This window comes from Oenanthe melanoleuca, chromosome 6 (genome assembly GCF_029582105.1).
Source record: "Oenanthe melanoleuca isolate GR-GAL-2019-014 chromosome 6, OMel1.0, whole genome shotgun sequence".
Taxonomy (NCBI): Eukaryota; Metazoa; Chordata; class Aves; order Passeriformes; family Muscicapidae; genus Oenanthe; species Oenanthe melanoleuca.
In genome coordinates, this window is record NC_079340.1 from 17,768,544 (window position 1) to 17,793,133 (window position 24,590).

Genomic DNA, 24,590 nt, shown 5'->3' on the forward strand with positions numbered 1-24,590 from the left:
CTGTATTTCTGCAGAAAAAGTAGCTTTTGCCTCTCTAGTTTCCACAGTTTTGTGGAACACTAAAGATTTATTGTATTGATCCATGCAATTTACTGGCAGAGGGATCTGTGCAATCCAGTTACCAGAATTTCTGGGCTAAATGAAACACTTGAGCAAGGTGTGCTCTCTGCCTCACAGACCTCTCAAGAAGGTGTGGAGCATATCTGTAAAGTTTCTGTGCCCTTGTCAGCCAGTTAAATGGTCAAACTTGGTTTAAGTTTTCATGGACTAAACATTCCTGCAGTGAAGCTGAGCTTCTTTTTTGTAATTTGATATTTAAAACACCGTGGAAATAAGCCTCGAGATCTTTATGCAAATATGCTGCAGGATATTTCTCATTAAGGAAAAAATCTGTCAGTCTTTGAAGAGTGATAATGAAAAGATGTAGGGAGCCAAAAGCATGAGATGTTTTTCCATGAATGTACATTGAGACTGCTGGGTTGAAGCTGATATTGTAATTGTGTGCAGGTCTATCCCTCTCTTCTGCACTTCATGGGTTAAAATAAAAGAGAAAAAATGTTTTAGTGAAACTTGTGCAGGAGCTTAGCTTGGCTTGATTTGGCAGTTGGATGTTTTCACACTGGATATGTTTTCTTTGTTGTTTTGGAGAAAGGAGAGGAAATTTTGAGCCCTTAACCCTGCCTTGTCCCAGATTTTTTTGCAGCAGTCTTGCACAGTTGTCAAGCATGGGCACTTGATTTTGCCCAATCCTTTGTAGAAACAATGTTCTACAGCCAGTCCAAAGCTATCCCTGAGCCTTCTTTTCCATGCTTAGGTGAGGGTGTTCCTGACTTTGAAAACCACAGTTAGAGACCTAATTTTGTGCCAGTGTTTATAGCTGACAGTTCTTGTGAAGGGAGTAAGTCCCAAGCTGAAAGTCATCCCTCCCAGTTGTGGGTCCCCTTCAGTAGCACAGAGCCTGCTGCAGCTCAGCTTCTTCAGCAGTGGATTCATGTTTGATTGCTGTTATCCTGGTGACCTTGGCAGGTGGCAGGGCATGTCAGCCAGCAAAAGTTCAATATCACAGTCACATGCTGGAAAAGGGGAAGAGGTGTATCCACAGAAGCCATCTGGAAATGTGGCTCCCCTGCTCCAAGCTGAACTGAGACAGAACCTAGAAATAATAATGTCAGAATTAATAATAAAGCCAGCAAGCAATATGCATTTCCTTGGAAAACCAAAAAATTGAACTAGTGGGTCTAATTTTTCAAAATAAGACAACTAAAAAATGAGCCCTGAGAGTTTTTTTAGGAAGAACTTTTTCTCTGTTGCCCTGCAGGTATCACTGTCATTTACTGTGGTTATGTAGCAGAAGTGTACACTTGAGAATGCTGCATAAAACAATTGTTAGCAGCATACTTCAATCCATGCCTTCTATCTGTGCTATTAAATTGCCTAAAGCATGTTTCTGTTTTAAAGAAACTGTTTAAATAAGGCTAAGTTTAACTGGGCATTCCTGATGTCTCTGAACCTACAAAACAACAAAAAAAAAGAATGTTGTGTAATGATGAAAGAGAAAGAAACTCCTACATGGCTTTAAAGCAAGAATTTTCCATAAATGCTGTTTCTCTTCTTAACCATTATTAGAAATGTATTAGCACTTGCTCAGATACACAGAAAGATAAGACTAAGAAGGTTACTGAAATATATCTTGATAAACTGTATTTTAAAAAGTTTTTTAAATATCGAGAAATTTCCAACCATAAATTTTTGTTAAAACTGCATGGACTAAAGTGAAAAATGATTTTTTTTTTTTCTTTCTGAGCATAAAGCACTGTCTTAGAGTCTGAAGAGTAGGCCAAGGGCCATGAATTACTGTGTAATTTGGGCAAATCATATAATCTCTTGGGCCCTCAGTTTTCTTCAACTGTGAGTTGAGGACAAGGATGCCTCTCTGTAATATCCTTGAGTATTTCCCCCTCATTCCCTTTTCACTTCTCCAAAGAATGACTAGGTTGCTTGTTCTTACTAAGCAAATGAGGAAGGACTGTGGTTCCCTAGTAAATCACCCACCCTCTGCTGTGGTTTACTGGCTGGTTTTCCCCCACCAGGCTTTGTATGGACACACTCAGGCAGTGACCTGCCTTGCTGCATCTGTAGCCTACAGCATCTTTGTGAGTGGATCTGATGACAGAAGCTGCATCATCTGGGACCTGAGCCAGCTGACACTCATAAACCAGCTTCCTGCCCACCAGGAAAGCCTCCGAGCTGTTGCCATCAACAATTCAACAGTAAGACCTTCATTTATCATCTTTCTCCTGATGCATCCATGAACATTTCATGATAATGTAATGGGGTGCTTTTCCCAACATAAAAACATCCTGAGAGTCTGATACATTGATTTTTTTTTTTTTCTTTCTAGATTGCTAATAGTGTTCTTAATGATGAGAGGAGAGCACTAAAAGCAACATCTTAGACTGAGTAGCTAAGTAGAAGCATCTGTAGAGAGATAGATAGCAGGATTAAACAACTTTTAGTTTGTGGACCATGAAGAATTACCCTGGTACCTCCTGGATTTGGCTCACCATAACCTTGTTGTCCCTGTAATTTCATTAATTTCTTCCAACATTGGTGCAGCAGAGGCACATCTGATCTGCACATTCATGTCAGACTGCAGTCTGCCAGCTCAGCTGACACCTGCCTTACACCTTTGCAGTGATAATGTTGGCTTTTTCCTTCCTTTCTACTCCCAGGTGTGGGGAGAGCTCCTGAGAGCCGTGAGTATAAATCTGTTGAGCAAGGTCTGATCCCAAGGGACAGAGTTCTCTCCATTCTGTACCAGCCAGCACAGCAGCCTTTTCATCTGCTCTCCTGGAACTGTCCAAAAATGAGACAGTCTGTGCCAGGGACAGTCTGTGACTGATCCAAATGACTGATCTCCACTTTACTGGAGTGCAAATGGTTAAGCTGTTTGGACAACAGTGTGTCAAAATGTTCATTTAATAGAGGAAAAACCTTAAAAAAGTATGACTGAAGCTTCAAGGAAAAAAAAAAAAGATCCATATCTTGTGGATGATTTATTTTTTTTTTATATTAGCAAAGCAGAACACTTAATTCTGAAATGTAATTTCTGTTTAATTTTTCTCTATATATTTACTTAAAGCTAAATGAAAGTAGAAACAAAGTGTTTCCCTTGTGCTACAGTATTTTGATTGACACAAAATTACATGATTGGTAGCAAGGGTCTTTTTTTTTCCTGAAAAATTCAGAATCGTTCAAAGCAAAGTTTTGAAGGAAAAAAAAATCAGTGAAATAAGAACCCTATACAGCTCTTCATTATGTGATTGTTGGAGTTGCTTGAGCATCTAGAAGCTCCATCTATAGATCCAAACCTCATGATATTTGTGTAGCATAGACACAAGATAAGAAAAGTTCCCAAAAAGTTCATAAAGTAAGGAGAATTGTAAAAGCTTGGTGTAACTAATTATTGCAGTCAGCTTTCAATCCCTGATCCAGACCTGGAAACCACTGTAGGTCAGTGCCAAATGCCTGGACATCATGTACTCTCATGCAGATAAGGTAGCTGAAATTTAATCTCTTGAATTATTGGCAGCTCTGTTTTGAACATGCCATCATTTTTTATCTCCAGAATTCTGCCCAGCAGTGTGAAGAGCCCTGGCCCCAAATGAGGCAGGGGTGAAGTAAGGTGTTTGTTGAATTAAACCAGATACATGCTGCTAATTTAAGGGCACACTGTCCTTTCTCAGAATCAGATTACTTTGCTGATGAGGTTCTATTTGGCTGATTCTTAGTGTGGATCAAGAGTAGAAAAGTTATGTAGAATTCCAATTGATAGCTTGATCAAAATGCACTTTTGATTAGATCATTTGGAGTTGCAGCATTGGCTCTTAGTTCTGTGTGTTCCCCTAAGGATTTACCTGTGTATTTGCTCCTAATAAGCAGTCTCTGGTAAGGAATGGAGGGGAGAGGTGCTGTGCAAAGGATGCTTTCTGCATCACGAGTGCAGGTCACTGGATGCAGAGCTGGTCATTGTCAGGTGCAGAAATGCCATGGCAGTGAGCTCCCTGTGAGGGGCAGAGCAGGATTGTGAAATCACCAAAGGCTTCCTGACTAGGTGGGTGAACACCACCTCCTTGTTTCAGAGAGATGGTAAAACTTACAGGAGCACTAGTCCTGGTCCAGAACCTGTGCTAGGCACTGATTGTGCACAGCCCCTGTCCCTGACAGCAGCTAGGTCAGTCTGCTGTTTCACTAAAAGCCAGGATTTTATGGAAAACAGAAAGGGAACGTTTCACTAAATAATTTCACTTTAAAATGTGGGGAAAATACCCCAAAACCTTTTTTGTGCATTATCTTGCTAAATATGAGACAGTTGTTTTGAGTTTGTGTTGTAAAAATGTCAGAATTTGTCATGGAACAAAAGAAAAAAAAATAAAAAGTAATTTTTACTTTTTCTGGTTTATATCATCTGCCCAGAAGAAAAACAATGGTCAGAATTAGAGCAATTCAGCAATCTCTTATCAGCATTTAAAGGTTCTGAGGAGGATGAGTGTAGCACTTGGAGACATTGCCTCTTGCTGTGTTGCAGGGTGACATTCTCTCCTGTGCAGGCTCCTGCCTGTACCTGTGGACAGTCAATGGGCAGCTTCTTGCAAGCACCAGCACTGCCTGCAGCCCCTCCTGCCACATCGTTTGCTGCTGCTTTGCTGAAGTGATGGACTGGGACACTCGCAGCATCATCATCACAGGAAGCACAGATGGACTGGTGAGGGTAGGTGGATGGCAGAAATGAAAAGGAATCTTGATTCATTGTAGACCAGAGGTAGAGTTTTTTTATTCTAAATGGAGGGACAGAGCTACTAAAAGCCCATGCCACTTTCTTAACAGTGCAGCAGAGAGCAGGAAATGAAAATCAGAGTAGAATATTTGCTTCCTATCAACTTTTATCTTCCTGACAAAAGGACTTTTTTGCCATTCAGGGAGAATTTTGAAAATGTGCTGTCCATTCTGGGGTGATTCTGAAAGTAAAAATTCTATCACTCCTCAGAAACACATTTGAATTTGGTTTCTGAAAGTTCACAGATCAGTATATTAAGTCCTACTTTCTCATGAGTAGGAATTCACTGCTGATTCTGCCTCCAGCATGGAAGGTAAACTTCCTGAGTTACTGGGATTTTTGATGGCATGTCAGCCTTGCAACCCCACCAGCTCCCTGCAGAGATTCCTCCAGGGTGACACCCTGCAGCACAGTGACAGAGAGGGAGACAATGCAAAATCCTCTTTGGTGTTACAAGTCCAGTACCCAGCCCTTGCAGAAGCAGGAGTTGAATCTTTCTCTCACTGTTCCAACCCATGTTTTTCCCATTTCTGCGCTGCCTGGCACAGCTGTGGAAGCGGCAGAGCAGCAGGAGCCCGGAGCAGGGTGCTGGGCTGAGCGCGCAGGGCGGCGCGGAGGAAGAGCCGGGCAGGGCAGGTATGGCCACGGGCGGGCCGGGAGCTGCAGGGGGCAGGGCTGCAAGCCTTGCTGGCCCTGAGGGAGAGGAGGGGTGAGAGCACTGTGCTGTGAAGGGGACGTGGTGTGGGCAACTGGTCTGACCAGCTGCAGTGGCAGGTGGCAACTGCCCCAGCTTGGAGACAGAGCACACCTGGGGCAGACATTCGTGCACACCTGGATGAAGCTGAAGGCTTTTTCACAGGCTCTCCCAGGGGTCCTGTCAGCCTAGGAAGAACACCCATCTGCATGAACTTGTGAAACCAATGGCTGGAAATAGTCCTGGCTCCACAGAGTCCATGCCTTGGCCCCTCTGCTGATGGCCTGTACTAAAATATCCTGGTCAGAGTGGGCAGTGCCAGATCCTGCTCTGGGATGGAACAGAGAAGTTTGTTGTCTTTGCCACCTCAACAGAAGTCAGAGGCCCTTCAAACTGGTGGGAGGTCAGCAGCAGGCCCTAGTGCTTGGAGCTGTTTATTCAAGGCTGTGTGCAGCTGAAGCTGATACCATGGAGTTCTCACAGAGCTGAGGTTAATAAGATCGTGGGACTATGGTGTTGACTGGCACTAAAACCAGCTCAACCTCACTCCCTGTTCTAACAAATACAGGAGCTGAAACCTGTCAGAAAGCTTTAAAGGCACATCCTAAATAGCACAGCTTTCTTCTTTTCCCAACGCTTCTTCTAAGAGAAAGGAACTGTGGTGTTATTATGTATAATTTACTCCACTTATTTGCTGTGGTCCTCATTACAGACATTCTCTATTACTTCAATTTTAGGCATGCAATTTGCATAAATATAGAACCATAGATGTAACATCTGCAAAAAAGAAAAAGATATTATGCAGTAATTGGGCATTACCACAGAGATCTTCTGAAGAGCTGTTCATGGAACTTGGCATCAACATTACTTAGATTGCTATGTGAAAATATTTTCAATATGCCTCTGTATGTTTAATGGCCTAACCAGATGTTTATCAGACCTTTTGTCATGCCTCAGAATAGCCTGAGCCAGATGCTTCTAGGGTGGGTGTTAGAACACCTGAGATGCCATATGTGAGATAGTCTGGCTGTGGTAACTTCGTATTTGTTTTTGTTCTCATCTCTAATTAAAGATTGCTTTGTCAATAAACCAAAGCAAAAGACTTAACATTCTTTCCAAAATCACTGTGGTATTCATTTTGTGGATTGTCTTTGCCTATAGAAAAGTCTCCTTTGATTTAAGAATTTCTAAAGTTCTTGTCTATAACTTCCCATGGCAAGTCTTTCCAGGCATAATTGCATATGCATGTTTTTTAACAGAATGATATTTTATCTATTTGTAAATGTGTATCTTAAGCAGTTTTCTAAATGAGGACTTAAAAGCCATCCATGGGAGCACAGCAGAACACTCTTGTGGTTTGTTCCAAGAAGACCATAAAAGATTTGTGCCCATCCCAGGTATCTGGTGATGTGTAGAGACAACACCTGTTTGCACATGAACATAAGGCTGTATGCTTTCAGATGGATATGGCAACAGCATTCTTTATTAAAAGGGTTGAGAGGTGTACTTAAAGCAGGGTCATATTCCCTTAACCTATTCAGATGACTTCAGAATTATTTTAAATGACCAAATATTCCCACATCTCATTCTGTGCATTAAAGAAAATAAAATTAATACAAAACACAGTCATTAAAAAGACTAGAGTAACTGTGATTGAGTTATGTTGTTAGATGTGTGTGTGTATATGTATGTGTGTGTATGTGAAATGTCCACAGCATTTAATTATTGGTTCTGTTATGAGCAGATTTAGATAAGTTGATAATACCAGGGCTTTATGTAATTTCTTTTTACTAGGCAATTATGGGCTGTATTATATCCTGGCAGCAAAGTATTCTGGGGCATCTTATTAAGCACAGAGCCAGTGAAAACTGATGAACAATTTTGCTGAACTAGGCATGCAATTTAGAAAGCAATAATACACAAATCCAATTTAGCACACAATTGATACAGCCGCACGTCAGCACATGTAACTATCACAGCCACAAATTAAATTGGGATGGGCCTATTTTGCAACAGCACGGGCCAAGATTAAATATATTTGTTCTCAACTTAACAACTTGCTGACCGTAAATAATAACAACCCCATCCCTGCTGCCCCCTAGACGGTTTCTAAGTATTTATTTTTAACCTGACAACAGGTGGCAGGTGTGGCAAGCACCTTGTTCTGTGCCGGGAGCTGAGCCCCAGCGCGGCGCTGGGCAAGGCGAGCAGGACGAGCCCCGCGGTGACGGCGCTGGCCGTGTCCAGGTGGGGCTGGGCTGGGCTGGGCTGGGCTGGGGCTCCTGAGAGCTCAGTCTGGCCAAAAGCAGCCCCTCGAGGAGCTGGCCTGGCTGGTGCATCAATGAAGGATGCTGGGGGAGCCCTTGGGTAGGTGGAGACAAAACAGGAGCCATAGCGAGTTTGGGCCAGAACAGAACTCAGCAGCTGCTACACCATCTCTGCAACACAGAAATAACTCCTGTCTTAGGAGCTGCTGGAGATACTACCCCCTTAAAATGTGCACAGGAAGCTTTTGGCCAAAGGACAGCTTTGTTGTTCAACTCCTCTCAGTTTGCACAGCCAGCCGTATTTTAGTTCATTCAAGCCCCTCCTGCAGTCATCTGGCTGTAATATTTGCTGCTATCTCCTACTCCAGGATGCTATGATGTCCTGTAAAACTGTTACTCTTTCTCCAAAAGTGTTGAAATGTTGGCAGTTGGCAAAATGTTCTGCATTCTGCATGCACAGCTTTAGAGCAGTTTGTGATGCTGATGTGCATTGAAAGGAGGAACATTTGGGGTGAGGGTTATTTTCATTAGTGATGGTGGCACTGCATGCAGCAGAGATTTCATTGGCTGAAGCCAAGACATCATGCTAACAAGTCTGAATTCTGAATCTGGACAGCAGATTATTTAGCATCCATAGAATCTCAGAGAAGTGTAAGAGCTTCTGATCAGGTTAAGTTGTCCCCAGCTGACCCACTGAACTCCAGGAAATTTTGGGCCCAAGTCCCAGTCTTTGAAGTATCAAACTCTGAATATTCTCTAACATGGGTTTTCAATTTTAACTTTAAAGATAATTTACATCCCTGAATATTGCATCCTCCTAATTGCTGCACATACAGAAAAAGCCTTGAACCTATTTTTTTGTCCTAAACATGGTTTTCTTTGTCTTTTTCTTTCCTTCTCAAGAAATTCCTCCAAGCTCCTAGTTGGTGATGACTGGGGAAGGCTCTACTGCTGGTCTGTGGATGGGTAGGAAGAAATAGCCAAGATTTCTTGGTTTTTCAACTTTTTGGATGGAGAGAAAATTTACCCTTCACAGCATGACAGAATCAGAGAAACTGGAAGCCTCTGGTTGGGGATTGAATCTTAAGAGAGTTGTTGGACTGACCCTGCAGTCAAGCATAATTTAAATCAGACACTGGACCCCAAAGCTGTGAGAGAAACTGACACATAGGCAATGAGATTTTTGTAGTATTTGTCTTGGGAAAACTTTTGTATTTAAAATGTTATTTTAGATACTGAATTTGACATAAAACATTGTATTTCACAATATTATTTAGCAAATAAAACTGCCTTGATTATACCAAAAAGAAGTGTAGCTTTATAATAACATATTGTATTTTTAATATCGTGAGATAAAAAATACTCAGGCTTCAAACAGGTGAGTATGTTCCATTATTTTTGTTCTTCACTGACATGCAGGAATATTAACATCTCCATTCTTTACTCTTCCCTCCTCCCTGAATCTGCATACAAATGTATGCATGACTTTTGAAAAGCTTTTATTTTGTTTGCAAAGTGAAGTTTGGAATTCCCAGTCTTTATACTGGTGCCTTTATCCAGCCTCACTGTGAGCACATATTGTGGTGCAGTGCTTCCTATCTCCAACTTTTTTTTAATAGTAAAGCAGGAAAAATGATGGAATAGATGAGGAGAAAGATCTGACATGGCTAGTCAACATATTAATTCATTTTCCTTCTTTTCTGTCTTTTTTCTGACCTTGTCCTTATACTCTCTGGAAGTTCAGTGTATTAGACATACTTCAGGATTTACCTCCACAATCTCCCTTTATGGTAAAAGTGAGTATTTGTAGTAAATGAAGGCTGAGACTATAGTGTAATAAATTCAGGTGCCATTTGTGTCCCTAGTGGGGATAGAAAAACTGTGAAAAATCAGCCTCTTTACCATTTTAGCATAATTGAAAGGAACTAAATTGATAACTCCCTCTCCCTTCTGCTCCTCCTTGACCTGGTGAAGAGATTGAATATCTTAGCTCACATACAGAAGGGCTGAGCAGCCACACAGGCAGAGCAGCATCCTGAACACAAAGCCTGGGTCAGAGATGGGCCAGGAAGAACACAAAGGACATTGTGGGCATGAAGGCTCTTTTTTCCAAACATCCTTGAGCAGACAGTTCCCTGATTTCCAGTGCACTGGGACTGGATAGCACTGCAGGAGTGAAGCCCCTTGTGTGCTGCACATGAAGAACTTCTGTATGCCAAAATCTTGGTGCTAGAGACTTGCTAGCATGAATCTGGAGTAGAACACAGTTTTTTACCAGTCTTCTTTTAATTATATTATATTATATTACTTTCTTCTTCCTATAGGACACTGCTTAACTCATGACTCTTCTTTTGAATTATGTTGCTGAGTGAGCAAATCTTCCTGTAGCAAACAGCCTCCTTCCCTACAGAGTGCTGAGACGTGTCCCCACACAACCTCCTCATGGTTCAGCCTGATCTCCATAGTGAGTGAGGTAATTGCCTGTGGAAAATGCAGTAATTAGATGTAAGCTCATGATGCAGGCATACAAGGAAGTCTGCATTATGTCTACACAGATGACCTGCCTGGTCTTCTTTTCTGACCTCCAAGTGCAGGACTTGATGAGTCAAATACTAATATTTCTGTGCTCAGGGAAACATACATTGAAAACAGACTTAGACACACCAATATTCAAATCAAAATATGGAGCAAAAGTGAACTGTGCCTATCTTTATTTTTCCTGAGGACTAGGGAAATGTTAATTGTCAACAAAAGTGACAATTCTTTCTTGTTCCTTCTGCACATTCCTTAGAAATAAACTGTGATTTGGATAGGTGGACAGCAAGACTTGGATTCCTGTCAACTGCAAATACAGCTTTACTGAACCATGGTAAAGGGGATTAAGAGCTGTGAAAGAAAGTCAGTACCTGTGCTTTCATTTACCTGGTAAGCATCTTGAATAGCTTGGAAATTGCCTCCTCCTTCAGCCTTTTCATGCAGCCTGTCTGCCAAGAGCAGATGCTCCAAGACTCCAGACATCAGCCTGGCTGTGTTTGGTACAAGAAGAGGCCAGCTGTAGGCTGGCCATGCATGGATCTGACAGGCTCATCTCCTTGTGCCTAACATCAGTTCTCTTAAATCTTCAACAGTTGCTTCAGCAACATCTGTTTTCAACCACAGAGAACAGGTCCAGAGTGTGCATGTGTGAATGGAAGTCAGCAGGTTAAATGTTCTCCCAAGTCAAGCTTCTCCTCATCTTCAAGGAGCTGTAATCTGGGAGAATATAAAAGGCAGATGAATTGAAGTGGGTTGCAATTTCATCCTGCTAAAAGTTCTCATTAGGAATGATTTGCTGTACAACAATGCTTGGTTGAGAAAATTTTGAGTTCTCTAGCTCCAGAGAATTTTGCCCAAATGACATAAATCATGGGAAGAAACACACACTGTGAGTACCAAAATCATGACTCAGACTGCAGAGTTAAGGCACAAATGTCAGCATGCTGCAGTCATCAAATTTTCTAGGCCTGATACAGCCAGTGTGTGTGACAGGGGTACAGTGCTACCAGGTCATTTTTCTACAGGTAAATCTCTGGGACAGGAAGTTTTTTGCTCAAAATTTGTGATAAGTGGTTGAAGGATGCCCTGAAACCAACCCTCTTGTAATCACCTGTTTTGATATTTTGTTCTCCTGCATATCTGGTAAATTCTGAATGTCCATGAAAATGTCCAGGAAGTTCCATCAGCTCTGCATGTGGAGGTGGCTTTGACTGATAGATAAGACTTGGTGCTAAGTCAGGGGCAGTAGTGGTGTGAATTGTGAGTATCCTGATGTGATACATGCTTGGGATGTAGGGGTAGCAGATAGAATATGCTTAAAAAATGGAATAAAGCAATTCCACAGAAAATATTTTTAGCACAACTCCATTGTTTCTGTCAGAGGAACAGTGTGAACATCAACAGAGTGTTATAATTATCTCAGACCAAACTTTTGCACAGGGTAAGTAGCTAGGAGTGAAAATTATCCTTAAAAGAAATCCAATGCCATTAGGATAAGAAATGCAGAAATAAGTTTTAACTCTGTCCTGTAGGGAAATGAAGAAGAGAAATGTGTAACAACCAAACCTTTGTGACTTTAAAAACCAGTTTTATCTAATTGAGAACCATAAACCCTAAAATGCCTTAATTACACTTATTTGGTTATTACAAAGACTATCTTGCTTCCTTGTTCAGCAACAGAAATCTTATAAAAGTATTGCACTGAGCATAAAGTAGAGTCTGATCTCCAGCATTCTGCAGGCTAGTTAACACTCATGAAGCAATATTTGCCTTGCACTGCAAGGCCTTTCCATCTTCAAAAAAGAGAATTTACTTGAAGCTTTTTTGAGAAATCTATGCAAGGCAATCTGTAATTCCAACAGGAGAATTTTCCCTGTGCTTGTCACCATGTGCTAGTCTTCTCAACTCAGGGATTAGTTGTTGCATCATTGGTGTCATGTGTGCATGCCAATTATTGTCACTGAAGTCAGCCAGGCTGATGGGGGGTGTGAGAGGGTACAGACTGGTGTAATTCCTGTGGAGGAATGCCAACTCTCTCTATACTTTTTTTCTGACTGTTTGTCATCAGAGCTTTTCCCAAGCGTCAGCAGGCTCGTGAAAATTTGCCACATTAAATTTTTTTAAAGGGCTCATCTGAAAGGGCTCACCCTTATTCCCTGCACTAGGGCTAAATGTCTTACAGAAATGTGGTACCCAGAACCAGGCAGCCTTCAGCAGTACATTGGAATATTAGTGACCACAAGCAATATTTGCTGTAATAAGTCCGTTCCCTGCCATCTCCTGGCTGTGGCATCTCCAGTGAACAAGTGGTGGCAAGGTAAGTCTCCTTGGCCAATGCCCATGTCTTTACACTCCTTATTTTACTGACACTGCTGGACTGACCAAAATCAAATGCAGTCAAGGTGGTCATTTAAATTCCCACCTCTAACTGACACAGCTGCAGAATACCAGATCTAGTAAAGGAAGGCATATCTTTGTGTGACAGTGGGACTGTAGATGTAAACAAGGAATTCCAGTAGTTATGGAAATAACCAGAGCTGCTGCCAGACTGTGAGATTATTTGGTTGGGAAGGTGAAATCCTGATTTGCTCCAAAGCCTTTGTCTGCCTGGCAGGCTGGCTTCAGCCAGCATTTGTTGGCTTTGCTGTGTAAGGACTCATTTGCCACCTTGCTGTACAGCAGCCTGTGGAGCTCATGGGGGAAGCTCTTCAGAGGCTGGTTAGGAGCTGAATATATACTCCATATCTGGGCTGTGTATTTACAGGCCCTTCTCTGTGCCAGTGCTGGGGCTGTGATAAGTGGGAGGAGGCCCACTAGAAATCTACTGAAGCAGCTCTAATTGAACCAAATAGACCAGCTCAGTAGAGTAGAAAATAGTCCTTATATATCTACCCGAAGAAGATAATGACCTTTTAAATAACAGAAGCAATTTTATTTCAATACCCCAATTACTCTGAACTCTCAAATGTCAAAGTGCCAAGCACTTTCAAAATAACTTAATTTAGACATTTATAGCACTTAGACACTGCTAGTTTCTTATCTAACCTAATTATGGGTTGTACAGGAAATTGCAAAGCATCCCAATTAGTGTTATTTTTTATAGTGATAAATAGAAGCGGCCTTTGCCATTTGCTGTAATCATGTGCAAGGTGATTTACTAATTTTGGATTTTGTGTTAGCTCCTCTTCTGTCCTCTGGTTGCTCTTTGAGAGCAAGCAAGGAGGAAGGAGAGGTAGAAGCGAGCACAGCTATGTTTGCCTGGGGGATTTGAAGGGCATATTTTCCTCTGAGAGCAGAGTACAGTTGCCAAGCCACTTCATTTAAGATGAAGAGGTGCCATGTAGAAAATAACAGCTGAATAGCAAAATCCTTGACCTTCCTCTGATCTGAGTATTTAGGCCATGATTCTTTTCTTATGCAATGTCCACCTAGATTTAATGTCAGATCACATCACTGGAGAAAGAAAAACATCATCTTGTAATTAATTACACATCTATAAGTATCAAAGCAAGCCACTGAAAGACTACAGAGCAGAAAATTTCACTGAGTATGACATGCTTTAGTGTGAGAAACGCAGAACAAATGGATTTAGCTCCTTTTAAGAGGAGCTGCAAGGCCAAATTAATCCCTGGCCTAACTCTCTGGCTTCAGCCCCACAGGACTAGTTCAGGGGAAAGAGATGTGTAAAGCTGCTTAACTGGTTGCCTGAAAAATCCTTTCACAGACAGTGGTGAGCAGTTTTATTGTAGTTCCTGTGAACAGCAGGCAGAATCAGAGGTGGAGGAAATGCTGCAGGACCACTGAGCAGTACTCAATGACTTTTATTTGCTTTCATGGCAAGGGGAGTATCCAGTAACTGCATCCAGTTACTGTTTAACAGTGACAGCTGTTGCCCATCCTCATGTGGTTTTTTGCCCTGTATTTTTTTTTTTTATGTGATGTCTTTCTTCTGTGCTGTGCTCCTCTACCCTCCCCAGTGTCAGGAGAGTTTGTCTTAGCAGTCAGAGAAATTCCTGCAGTCCTCTTCATTCATCAGGATAATCCAAAAGTATCAATGGCTAATTTCTCAAGGAAAGATGTGGAGTTGTGGCTAGTTATGTAGTTAATTGTGCCCAAGATGATGCCAGCCTGGAACAGGAAGGCAAAAGCCCCAGAGGTGATCTTGTCTTGTCACAGATCTGTGTACAAAGCCCTAAAGCACTCTTGCAGGAAATTTAATACACTTTCTTATGGCAAAACATCGTTACAGACAAATAGACAGGATTTGAACAAGGCTTAACTTAAGTCCATGAGGGAAAGCTTGTGTTTGACCAAACCAGTCCCTTTCCCCTGAGTTTTTCCCCAGCCAGGACCACAACCCAAGCGATTGGGATTATGCACTAAAATGAAAAGCTGAGCAGGTCTCAGCAGGAGGCTCACAAAGGGCTGCCAGAACATTTCTGACCATAGTGGTGGAAGACTGAAAAGCCCTTTGTGGGGTTTGGAAACAGCCAAGCAATGTTGGTAAGGAACAAGAGAGACACAACAAGGTGCCAAGACAGGGAGGATTCCTGAAATACCTATTGCTATGCAGGAGTCTTCCATTGACATGCAGTCTTTTGATCTGCCCAAACAAGGCAGTAAAATGGAATGAAATCTGCTGGTGGAGCAAAGCACGAGGAATGAATACATTTCCATCAATGCAGAAAACTCAGATGATCACTTATTATGCAGTAAAATTTAGGGCTTTCATCTTTTATTCTGGCAGGTTAGACTGAAGCCAAAAAGGAACTTTGTACCTGGATGCCACTCACCAGAGATGTTTTGGAGAAGCCCTTTAAAAGCAGAACTTAACCTACATATTAAACATTAAATGCAATATTTTCTGCTCTGAGTCCTTCTTTACCAGCAGCATCTGGCCAAACCCTGGCTAAGGACACAGGTTTATTGAACTTTTTAATGAAGAGAACCCCACAATTACGTTACAGTTATACTAAAACAAATAATTTGCTTGCAATTGCAGAGATAATGACATGCTGACCACACCTACCAATTAGAAAGTTGTAATAAAGAGTAATAAAATACCTTTTCCTTGGGCTGCAGATTCAACCCCCACGCATCCTGCAACACTAATATGATTTACTCCTATTTGCTGATGGAGGATTCCAGTAATAAAATTTAATGTGAAGAACAAGGTGCATTTAACCAAAGCTGTAAACATATCTAATTCTATTTAAAGCTATAGGGTGCAGTACATTAACATTTAACAATCTGATATTAAATTGGTGTGAAGCTAATATAGCTGTATTTGTTAAGATTTCAGCACCAAGCCATGTTTTACCAATGACAACAGAAGGAGTAACCAAAATATTGTGACTCAGCAGACTCCAACTTGATAAGGTACTTACTAAGGTACTTATACCAGTACCTTAATAAGAGTACCAACTTAATAAGGTACTAAGAGTCTTCATGGGAACTCCTGCCATAAAAGAACTGTGGGCCACCTTCAGTTCTGCTGCTGTTCTGCTAAAGCCAGAGAGAGTTAGGCCAGGGATTAATTTGGCCTTGCAATTCGTCTTAAAAGGAGCTAAATCTATTTATTCTGCATTTCTCACACTAAAGCATATTACACTCAATGAACTTTTCTTCTCTATAGTCTTTAGGTGGGTTGCTTTGACACTTAGATGTGCAATTAATTACAAGATGATGTTTTCCTTTCCCCAGTGATATGATCTGGCATTATTAAATCTAGGTGGACATTGTATAAGAAAAGATACAGGAAATGTCTGCTTGGGAAGATGGGTGTTCTCCCAAGTAATATTTCTGCAAATGGATTCTGCTGCCATTTGAAGTAAGTTCCAAATAGAAAACATCTGAAAAGCCTGGAATTTTCTGCAGAATGAAGAATTCAATTCCAAATACTGTGACTTTCTAAATGCTGTGTAAGAGATAAACACATGTCCTTCAATCTCAGAAGCAACATTCTTCTCTAGGAAGCAATAAATCCTACAGAGACTAAGACAACAAGTCTTACAAAAAAGGGTAATTTATTCAGTTCAATTAAGTATTATTTTGGGGAATTAGATATCAAACATAAACAAGAATATACAGGATATTAATACATAAAGAATGGCATTCATTAACATGCTGGGCATAAATATACAGTAGAGGATTCCTCTGAATAATGGCACACTGGCCAGTTCTATGCAAAAGAAATGTTTGTTACTAAACCTGAACATTTTCACAGCTAAGTGGTCAAATCATTAATGTGTTAGGATTTAAAATTCCAAAGTAGCAACTAATAAATTTTATATTTTTCTAAGGCCTTTTGAACAGCTGTCTGCATTACAGATGTCCTCTCTGAATAGTCAGTTAAACTGGCTGTTCCAAAATTGATCCCTGAATGTTGAGTCACTCATTAGCACCAATTTGGTTTTGGTCAATGAGTTGATTGCTGCTGTCACTGAAAGTCCAACACCTGATCAGAGAACAAAGAAAGATCCCATGCCCTTTTGGTGGGTGATTAAATCCTGGGATAATGCAAAGGTGAAACAAACATCTTTTTTGACAGCTCACAAACACAAACATTAAAAATGCAAATAATTACCAGCAAATGTATGGATGAACGCTGGCCTTAGTTTGGAAAGTTTTGATGAAGGAATAGAATTGGAATTAGTACTGTACACAATGGTCAGCCTAGTAAGATTTTCTTAAATTCCTTTTTATAGAAGTGATTTTTATCCAATGTGGAAGAAGATGACTGCATTTTGTATTTACAGATCCTGGCTAGACAGTAACAGATTATGTGTGCTGCCTAATCTCTACCACTGTTCAAAAAAGTTAAAAAGCAGTTTATACAGACTTGCTTATCTGGTGAACCCTTCCAAAATGCAGTGCTGTGCTCTGTCACATGGTTGCCCTTGGATGTGTGTCCCCATCCTTGATTGTCCCCCCATCCTCCTCTCCTGCACTCCCATGCAGTAACAGGAACAAGGGCATGAGTGTTCCTGTGATGATTCCCAGCTGTGCTCTGAGCCCTGGTGAGCAGCTGTTTCTATCACCAAAAAAGTGTCACCTGTAAAGGAAGAACCAACTTGGACCATCTCAGTTATGACTCCAGAACCCAAGGAGTGCTACTCCAAAATCCCCATTAAATACTGCTGAATGAGCAGCCTGTCACAGACCTGGAGAAGACCTGGCATGTGCCAGGTATTGTCTTTCCATGACCTGATGGTGACCTGAAGAGCCCATGTTTTTACAATTCTATCAACTGCACAGTTACTCAAGAGTTAAAGCCTCCCATGACAGGAGAGATGCTGGGTACCAAAGTCCCCCTGAGCTTTGGGGAAATTTAGACATTAAAGAGCTTAAGAACATCAGCCCAGCTATTTCTCATGACTGAAATGCCTGGGATGGCACAGAATAGCTCATTTTCCATGTATCAAAGGAAAAGGAAGAATGCCTTCTCAGTAATCAAGAGAAAGAGGAATGTGATTTTGTGTCCTCACATTAGGCTCATTTCTCTATCTCCTGAGCCCTGGTCTTTCCAAAGAAATAACTCCAAAGTTAGCAGGGCTTTAGAGTCTGCTCCATATTGAAGAAGCTGTGTAATTTTTTCCTCTAGATCAGCAGCTCATTAGTGCAGGCTACAAGAGGAAACTTCTGCAGATTAGCAAACACCAAACCAAACCAAGACCTAAAGCAGTGTCCTAGTTCTCTCAGTTTTTTACTATCAAGTTTTTCCTATTCCAAATCATAATTTTAAAAAGCAAACCCTGGGAGATGCTCCTATGCTATGAATATTCTTCCTTAAATCATGGGGGTTTAACTATAAATGTTTCTTCAGATTATTTTGAAATATTTTATTTCAAACACAGTACTAAAAGTAACTTAAGTTTTTAAAGACAATGTCATTTACAAAGGGAATGTGAAAACATAGAGCACAAACTTTTTTAACTATTTCTGGAGAAGGGAGGGAAAAAGCAGAGTAAGTAATTTTAGCTTTTCCTTGGCTGTAGAAAAAAGTCTCAGCTTTACTGGGTTAATATTTTTCTGATGGGCCATTTTCCTGGTCAGTGGCAGGTTGATGGGCATGGATCCTGCTGTTAGTCCTCCTGAGGATTGCTAAGATACTGATGTTTGCAGCTGGACTCATCACACTAACATTAAAGAAGGAATAATGTTTAGTGTTACAAATGCCCCAGGTGGAACTTGAGTCCATTTCCAACAGGAGTACAGAACACTACAAAGGATATCTCTGAAATGTCACTTGTTGACCAGCTGCTTTTTCTATGATTACTTTCAACTACATCGTGTTTAAAAGTCTCACAGAAAAATAGAAGTGCACAAATGGAAAAAAAAAAATAAGGACATTTGTATGATTTTTATAAATAAAGAGCACAGCAAGAATTAAATAGAACACAGACAAAGGACATTTATACAAGCATGAACTATTACAGCTTGTTCTCCTCAAAGAGTATCTGTGCGTAGACTGTCATACTGGAAATGCCTTTGGCTTCCTGAATTGGCTTCATCAGTTCAAGCTCAGCATATGTTAAATTCTCCTCTGCGATTTTTGGCTGCAAAACAGAACCAACAAATTCATTCTAATGTCATTACCACTGCATGTAGATATTTTATAACATTCGGTATAGTTCTTCTCCCACCCATTTTAATGCTGTTAATCACTTTACTCTGCATTAGAGCTAGTTCATAGAAGATGAAATAAAAATATTAAAAATAGGAAAAAGGGCTAAGTAGGATTTTCAGGTTTGCTTCTAATTTCACAAACACAGAACATTTTGACAATTCAAATATTACAGATTGTATGTTAGCAAAATGTTCAGCCTCCTTAAAACTAAATTCCCGATTTTATTTATTGCAGATTTCACAATTTGAAATATATATGCCAGATTTGCTTTCCAGCTGTAAACCTTGGACCAGTTACATCTCTAATCATAGCCACTCACAGAGCCTCTCAGTATATTTCTTAACAGAACCAAAAATGTTAAAAATACACAGAAGGCAGAAAAAACTGGATAGAATTACTGCCATTCCAGTGGAATTTCACCACATTTGCCAAGCAATAGATGAGCTCAGAGTTTAGAACAAAGGCCATACCACCAAAGCTGTCTACTGTATTACAGTGATTGAATTTGACAACTATAAAATTTAGCTAAGGGAGATGGTCAATAAAATTACTGAACAAATTTCTTGTGTGTGGCAGAAGCTGCCTAGTGATACTGGCAGCTTCTTCCAGACTCAGGTGGCTTAGAGGAGGAAAATCTTGTATTGTGCTCCTGTGTGTGTTCTGCTCACAGTTGGGAGTGGGTTGTTCATGTCTAATTCACCTCAGAAAATGTAGCAACAAATAAAAGAGTTGCTGTGGAATTGTATGTGAGACCCTCAGAATTTGAAATGGATTTCAGTTCACCTGTAGAAGATTGAGGTCTGTGCTCCCTGAAAAATGGGTGAAGCTCTACAGCCCTAGGCAAGTGAAGAGCTGGAAAATTTGTTCTTTATCTTCTTGAGTATTCTGTTCTACCTGAATAACTGGTGTCCTCAAGTTGAAGTGCAGAAGACAATTAAAAAACCAAAACATTTCAGCCATGCGAATTTCTGCAGTCACAAGAAGTAACCATGAAAATGTTGTATCTCTCAGACTAGGAAATGCTTTGGTAGTTGTAAACTTAAAACTGGCTCAAAGTTCATAAATCAAAGTTTTCCACACACTCCTTAAATGTTAGGAAGAAACTGCAAATATCTGCCAAGGCCAAAAATTTCACATTTTATTTATTGCTTACTTATTTCTGATTTAACACAAATTATTCCTGTTTCCTTGAAATGTGTTTGAATAATTCTTGTATTGTTTTCTGTCTAAAAAGATAAGCATCTCTGAAATCCGTCCCTGTGCTCCCCTGCTTCCTGTCCTTTGCACTGCTCTGGAATCCTCTCCTTTTGCCTTGATAGTTTCTCACACTCAGCATTTCAGGTTGTTTCCATCAGGGTGAAAATGTTTACACTTTGCCAGCATTAGTTGGATCTTATTTCCTCCCTGCAGATCAAATCCTCGAAAATTTGTGTAGCTGCAAGTTGTATCACTGAAGACAGCTGATGTGTGGAATGTGAGTACAAGCCCTTTGCAGGGCACTGCCTGCAGGACTGGCACCTTTGCATTTCACTGTTCTGTCTTCCCTCCCTCCCCCACTTCCATGTGCCACCCTATTTGATCTCAGCTTCTGGTCCTCATTCACCATCAACTGCTCTGCTGTTGACAACACAGAAAATTTCCTGCTTTCCCTGAATTCTCTGGTGTAATGAAAAAAAGGAATTCCTGTGGATCCAGACTGTAAGAGAAATCAAACATTTATTTTCTTTGTTAATATATTAGGATGAACTGAACCACAGTGTTTAGAAAAACAGCTCTCCTATCCTGGCCTTGGCTTAAAGACTTAGAAAAAACTCTTGGGCAACTGCTGTGATGCATGGAAAAGTTTTATACTGCCCTTTTCTTTCTATCCTGAAAATATTAACTCCAGTTTCTAGGTACTTCAGTTGTTTTTTGTTTTTAAGTTAAAGATTTCTTTTCAGACTTCAAATGACATGTGGCTGTCTATTTAGTTATGTAGTACAGAAGCTAAATACAGGAGTTACATTGAGGGTGGACACCACAGGACACCAAAAAATGCTGAAGATTTTATTTTAGTGTATGGCAGTATATTCAGTGTCTGTTTGAAGGTATTGGGAATTTTGCTTCCAGCTTTAGTGTCACATCAGACCTTCAATGCATAATGACACACTGCACATAAAAAGCCTCCTGAAAACAAATCTGATAAAACTTTTGAAACAAAGCTGTTGGTCCCTGCCAGAGTAAAGCTTTACATTTCCTAAGTCTGATGCAGTACATCTGTTGAGGTAGAAATATTCTCATTGTTCTGTAGGAACCAGTTGTTCAGGACAAGCTAAATCTGTATATGTTTTCCCCTTTATTGTTTAATCATATTTCTTGTTTTGTTTCCATGCATGTCCTAAAATAGCCACCCTAACGCCCAGCTCATGCAAATTTTAGAAGTAAGATTTATGAAATCATATTGTCCAGGTGTTTTATTATATTATTTCAAAATTGCATTGTTTTCCAGTGTAGATCATCTCTTTATTCTTACCTTATTCTATTATGTTTGGATATGAAAAATAACACTAGATTCCCCAAAATAAGTCATTGGGCAGTAGTGGCTGATGTGTTGCTTTCATACATTTTTATGATCTTCCTATAGTAAACATAATTTAATAAAGCCAAAACACACTAAATAAATAATTGCATCTAGAAAAGCAATAAAACCAAATAAAATTAGTACTTTCATAAGTGGAAAAGGTACTTCAATTACTGCTACAAGCAACAGCACACCATAAAATGTGTAGAATAATTTCCCTTATGCATATTTCTAGTATGTAATAATTTGATTGAAAATATGAGGAAACACACAGGAGGTTCAAAATTGTGAAAGGTATACAGTTTTCAGCAAAAGATGTGTAATAACAGTGCATGGGAGCCAACAGTACTTTAAGTACCTGTGGTAGCCAGGTTTTTATTCCATACAGTCTTCTGCACTTCATTTATCAACCACATGTTAAATTTAATTTTTCTGGTTTGTTTGTCCAAAACCAACTTTTTTGAGCAGACAGAGGAAAAAAAAAAACCTCTAATTCTACAATTTCATCTCTCATTAGGACTGGATATTGTCTTGGCAGTGTCAACCTGGAACCCTGCCACTACCTCCTTTCTGGAACAATTGTGTGACTTTAATAACTGATGTTATAGGTGGGATGGAGGGTAGGGCAGAAGAGGAAGAGACAATGAATGACTGGCCACTCACCCCTCTCCTTCTGTCCTGGTTCTTCTTCTAGGAGGTCATTGAGCTCTCCAGGGCTACAATATCCTTTTCTAAAAAATTGCATCATTGTTCTAAAATAATATTGAAATTATTTCTTCGAGTAGGATTCTATTCCAATGTGGCATTCCTAGATACAATATTTATCTTGTATGTCTGTTTTCTCATCTTGGGATCATTTACTTTGCCAAAATATAAATTAGAAAGAGTTACGATTTTCCAGTGTATCTTCTGGCAAATACAAGATGATTCCTCTTCCAGGTTTCTTCCAGTTTAATTTTAGTTTCTTCCAATCACAGGACTTCCCACTGGCAACTATTCAAAAGAGTTCACTTATAGGAACATTTTTCTTATTAAGCAATCTGCAAGGTCTGTCATGTGAATATATAAAAGAAACTAAAGTATGTTTATATAAAGTTGTGTTTTTATTTGGTTTGTCTAGTATATAAATGTGTTAGAAATTAACTAGAAGGGTTGGGGTTTTAATCAAAATTATTCTGAATTTATTTCATAACTACCAGGAATGTCCATTTTGCTCCTGCCAGGCTTAGCTGGTTTGTTTGATTCTTGGCAGCCTCAAGGATGTTTATTGTGAACAATGTCAGATTTGAAAGTTTTTGAAGTTTTAACTAAAACTACTCTTATCCAAATCTGTAATTAGGTATGAAAAAAACAAGCAAATGATAATTTCATAAATTTAACTTCTCTGGAAAAACAACTAATGCCAACTTGCACTTAGAGACTGCTGCAATCTCCTTGTTCCATGACCACACATGTTATCATGAAGATGACAAACTCAATGTGAATTTTTAGTTTACTATCAAAAATGAACAGAAAAGGCCTGACTTCCCAGTTCATTTCAGTTTTCAGTATTTTAGAGACTATTGCTGCACTGCCCCTTTGAATTCAGTGTCTAGATAATCACATGTGATGTAGTTTTTGTTTGAGATACGATACAGAAAGACTTTTACACAGGAGAAAAAAAAAAACCTATAGACGAAACTGAATTTTCAGCTCTGAGTTTTCTGGATTTAACAAGTGTATGTGCACGGGGTAGTGGGGTTAGAACTAGATGATCTTTAAGATCCCCTCTAAAGCCATTCTATGATTCTGAAATTATGAAATTCCAGTCAGAGCTTCACAGTATTTTTAGTAACTCTGGTTTCCTGCAGTAACACTTGAAAATGAAACTCCACCCTGACTGGCATGCCCTGCACTCATGGGTGAATGGATTAGGTCAGTGAGGATAGAACCCTGCCAATTCTACAGATGTTTGCTGGTGTGAAAAACTGCCACCTGTGCCCCAGCTTTGTCTGCTGTTGGGTGGACATGTGGTGCCCAGGGATGCTTCAGAAGGGCAGATGGGAAAGGGACAGAGTCAAGAGTGCTGCTGATGTTTGTTTGATCCAGTCTCTCAGACCTCACCAGGTCACTCCATGGCACCCAGCAAGCAGCCTTGCCCCATTGCCATGAAGGAGCTCTTCTTAGCAAGCACACTCTGGAACTACCATTTTTTTCTCTCCTCTTCTCTTCCAAAAGCCAAACTTGACTCTTTGGCCTTTTTCTTTAATGTCTGAGAAACATCCTGTTTTGTAGTCACAGTCGGTAAAAAGCTCCACCGAAAAAATGCAGATACTGTCCAGATGGCACAGCCCAGGAGCATCCAGTGTCACTGCTGAGCACACTCCATCAGAAAGTGTCCAGACAGGGCTCCCCAGGCCAGCTGGTTGGGCTGTGTTACACAGGAAGAGACTGTTGGCTGGCTCTACATGCATGCCCAGAAGGGTGGAAACTGCACACTGAGTGCAGCCTAAGGGAAATGGGGTAGCCCATCATCTCCTCTGCATATCTCCTTTTCAAAGCAGCTGGTTTTTACAGCATAGGGGATGGGATATGGCTGCCAGCCTGGCCATCACTGAAGGGTCAGTGATGGAGGTGAAAGTGAAGATGGGCTGAAGCAAAGATCCAGCATGTCTGGTGGAAGGGCTACAACTCCCTTGTCTGGGCCACCAGGGACACTGGAGAAAGCAAGTGCTGGCAGTGGGGTCAGGCAGGAGAAAACTCACTGTAGTTTCAGAGAGAAAAGTCCTGTTTTAAAATCCACATTGGAAAATCCCTCCCTTTATAGTATGTGCTGAAATCAATAGTGTTCCTGAGGGCCACAGATAAACTTAATGCTCAAACCCTATGAACTTCAGTGAGATGACTCCCTTATTAAGACAATACCATAACTCAGAAGTCAGAAAAAAGGTTATTTTTTAAGACCTTCAAGTGTTTATCAATGTCATTGTTTTGATTGCTAGCAGAAAGCCAGAGATTCTCCTGGAACAGAGGAGCTTCAGAAATTACTTCTGCAGAAGTTCTGAAGCAAGACTTGCAAAATTACTTAT

General features: G+C 40.4%; 2 protein-coding genes across 2 annotated transcripts in view; one reads left to right on the forward strand and one right to left on the reverse strand.

Moving 5' to 3' along the window:
• The window catches only part of WDFY4 (WDFY family member 4), a 124,272-nt gene extending 115,172 nt beyond the window's left edge, over positions 1–9,100 (forward strand). Inside the window, exons 59-63 of the mRNA XM_056494802.1 lie at positions 2,091–2,270; positions 4,589–4,771; positions 5,386–5,473; positions 7,670–7,778; positions 8,702–9,100. Of these exons, the coding sequence (XP_056350777.1) occupies positions 2,091–2,270; positions 4,589–4,771; positions 5,386–5,473; positions 7,670–7,778; positions 8,702–8,768 (627 nt within the window). The 3' untranslated portion in view covers positions 8,769–9,100. The remainder of the gene's footprint in view (positions 1–2,090; positions 2,271–4,588; positions 4,772–5,385; positions 5,474–7,669; positions 7,779–8,701) is intronic.
• A 7,240-nt stretch (positions 9,101–16,340) lies between these two features.
• VSTM4 (V-set and transmembrane domain containing 4) overlaps positions 16,341–24,590 on the reverse strand; it is a 31,684-nt gene continuing 23,434 nt past the window's right edge. The window contains exon 8 of the mRNA XM_056494805.1: positions 16,341–18,891. Within this exon, the coding sequence (XP_056350780.1) occupies positions 18,766–18,891 (126 nt within the window). The 3' untranslated portion in view covers positions 16,341–18,765. The remainder of the gene's footprint in view (positions 18,892–24,590) is intronic.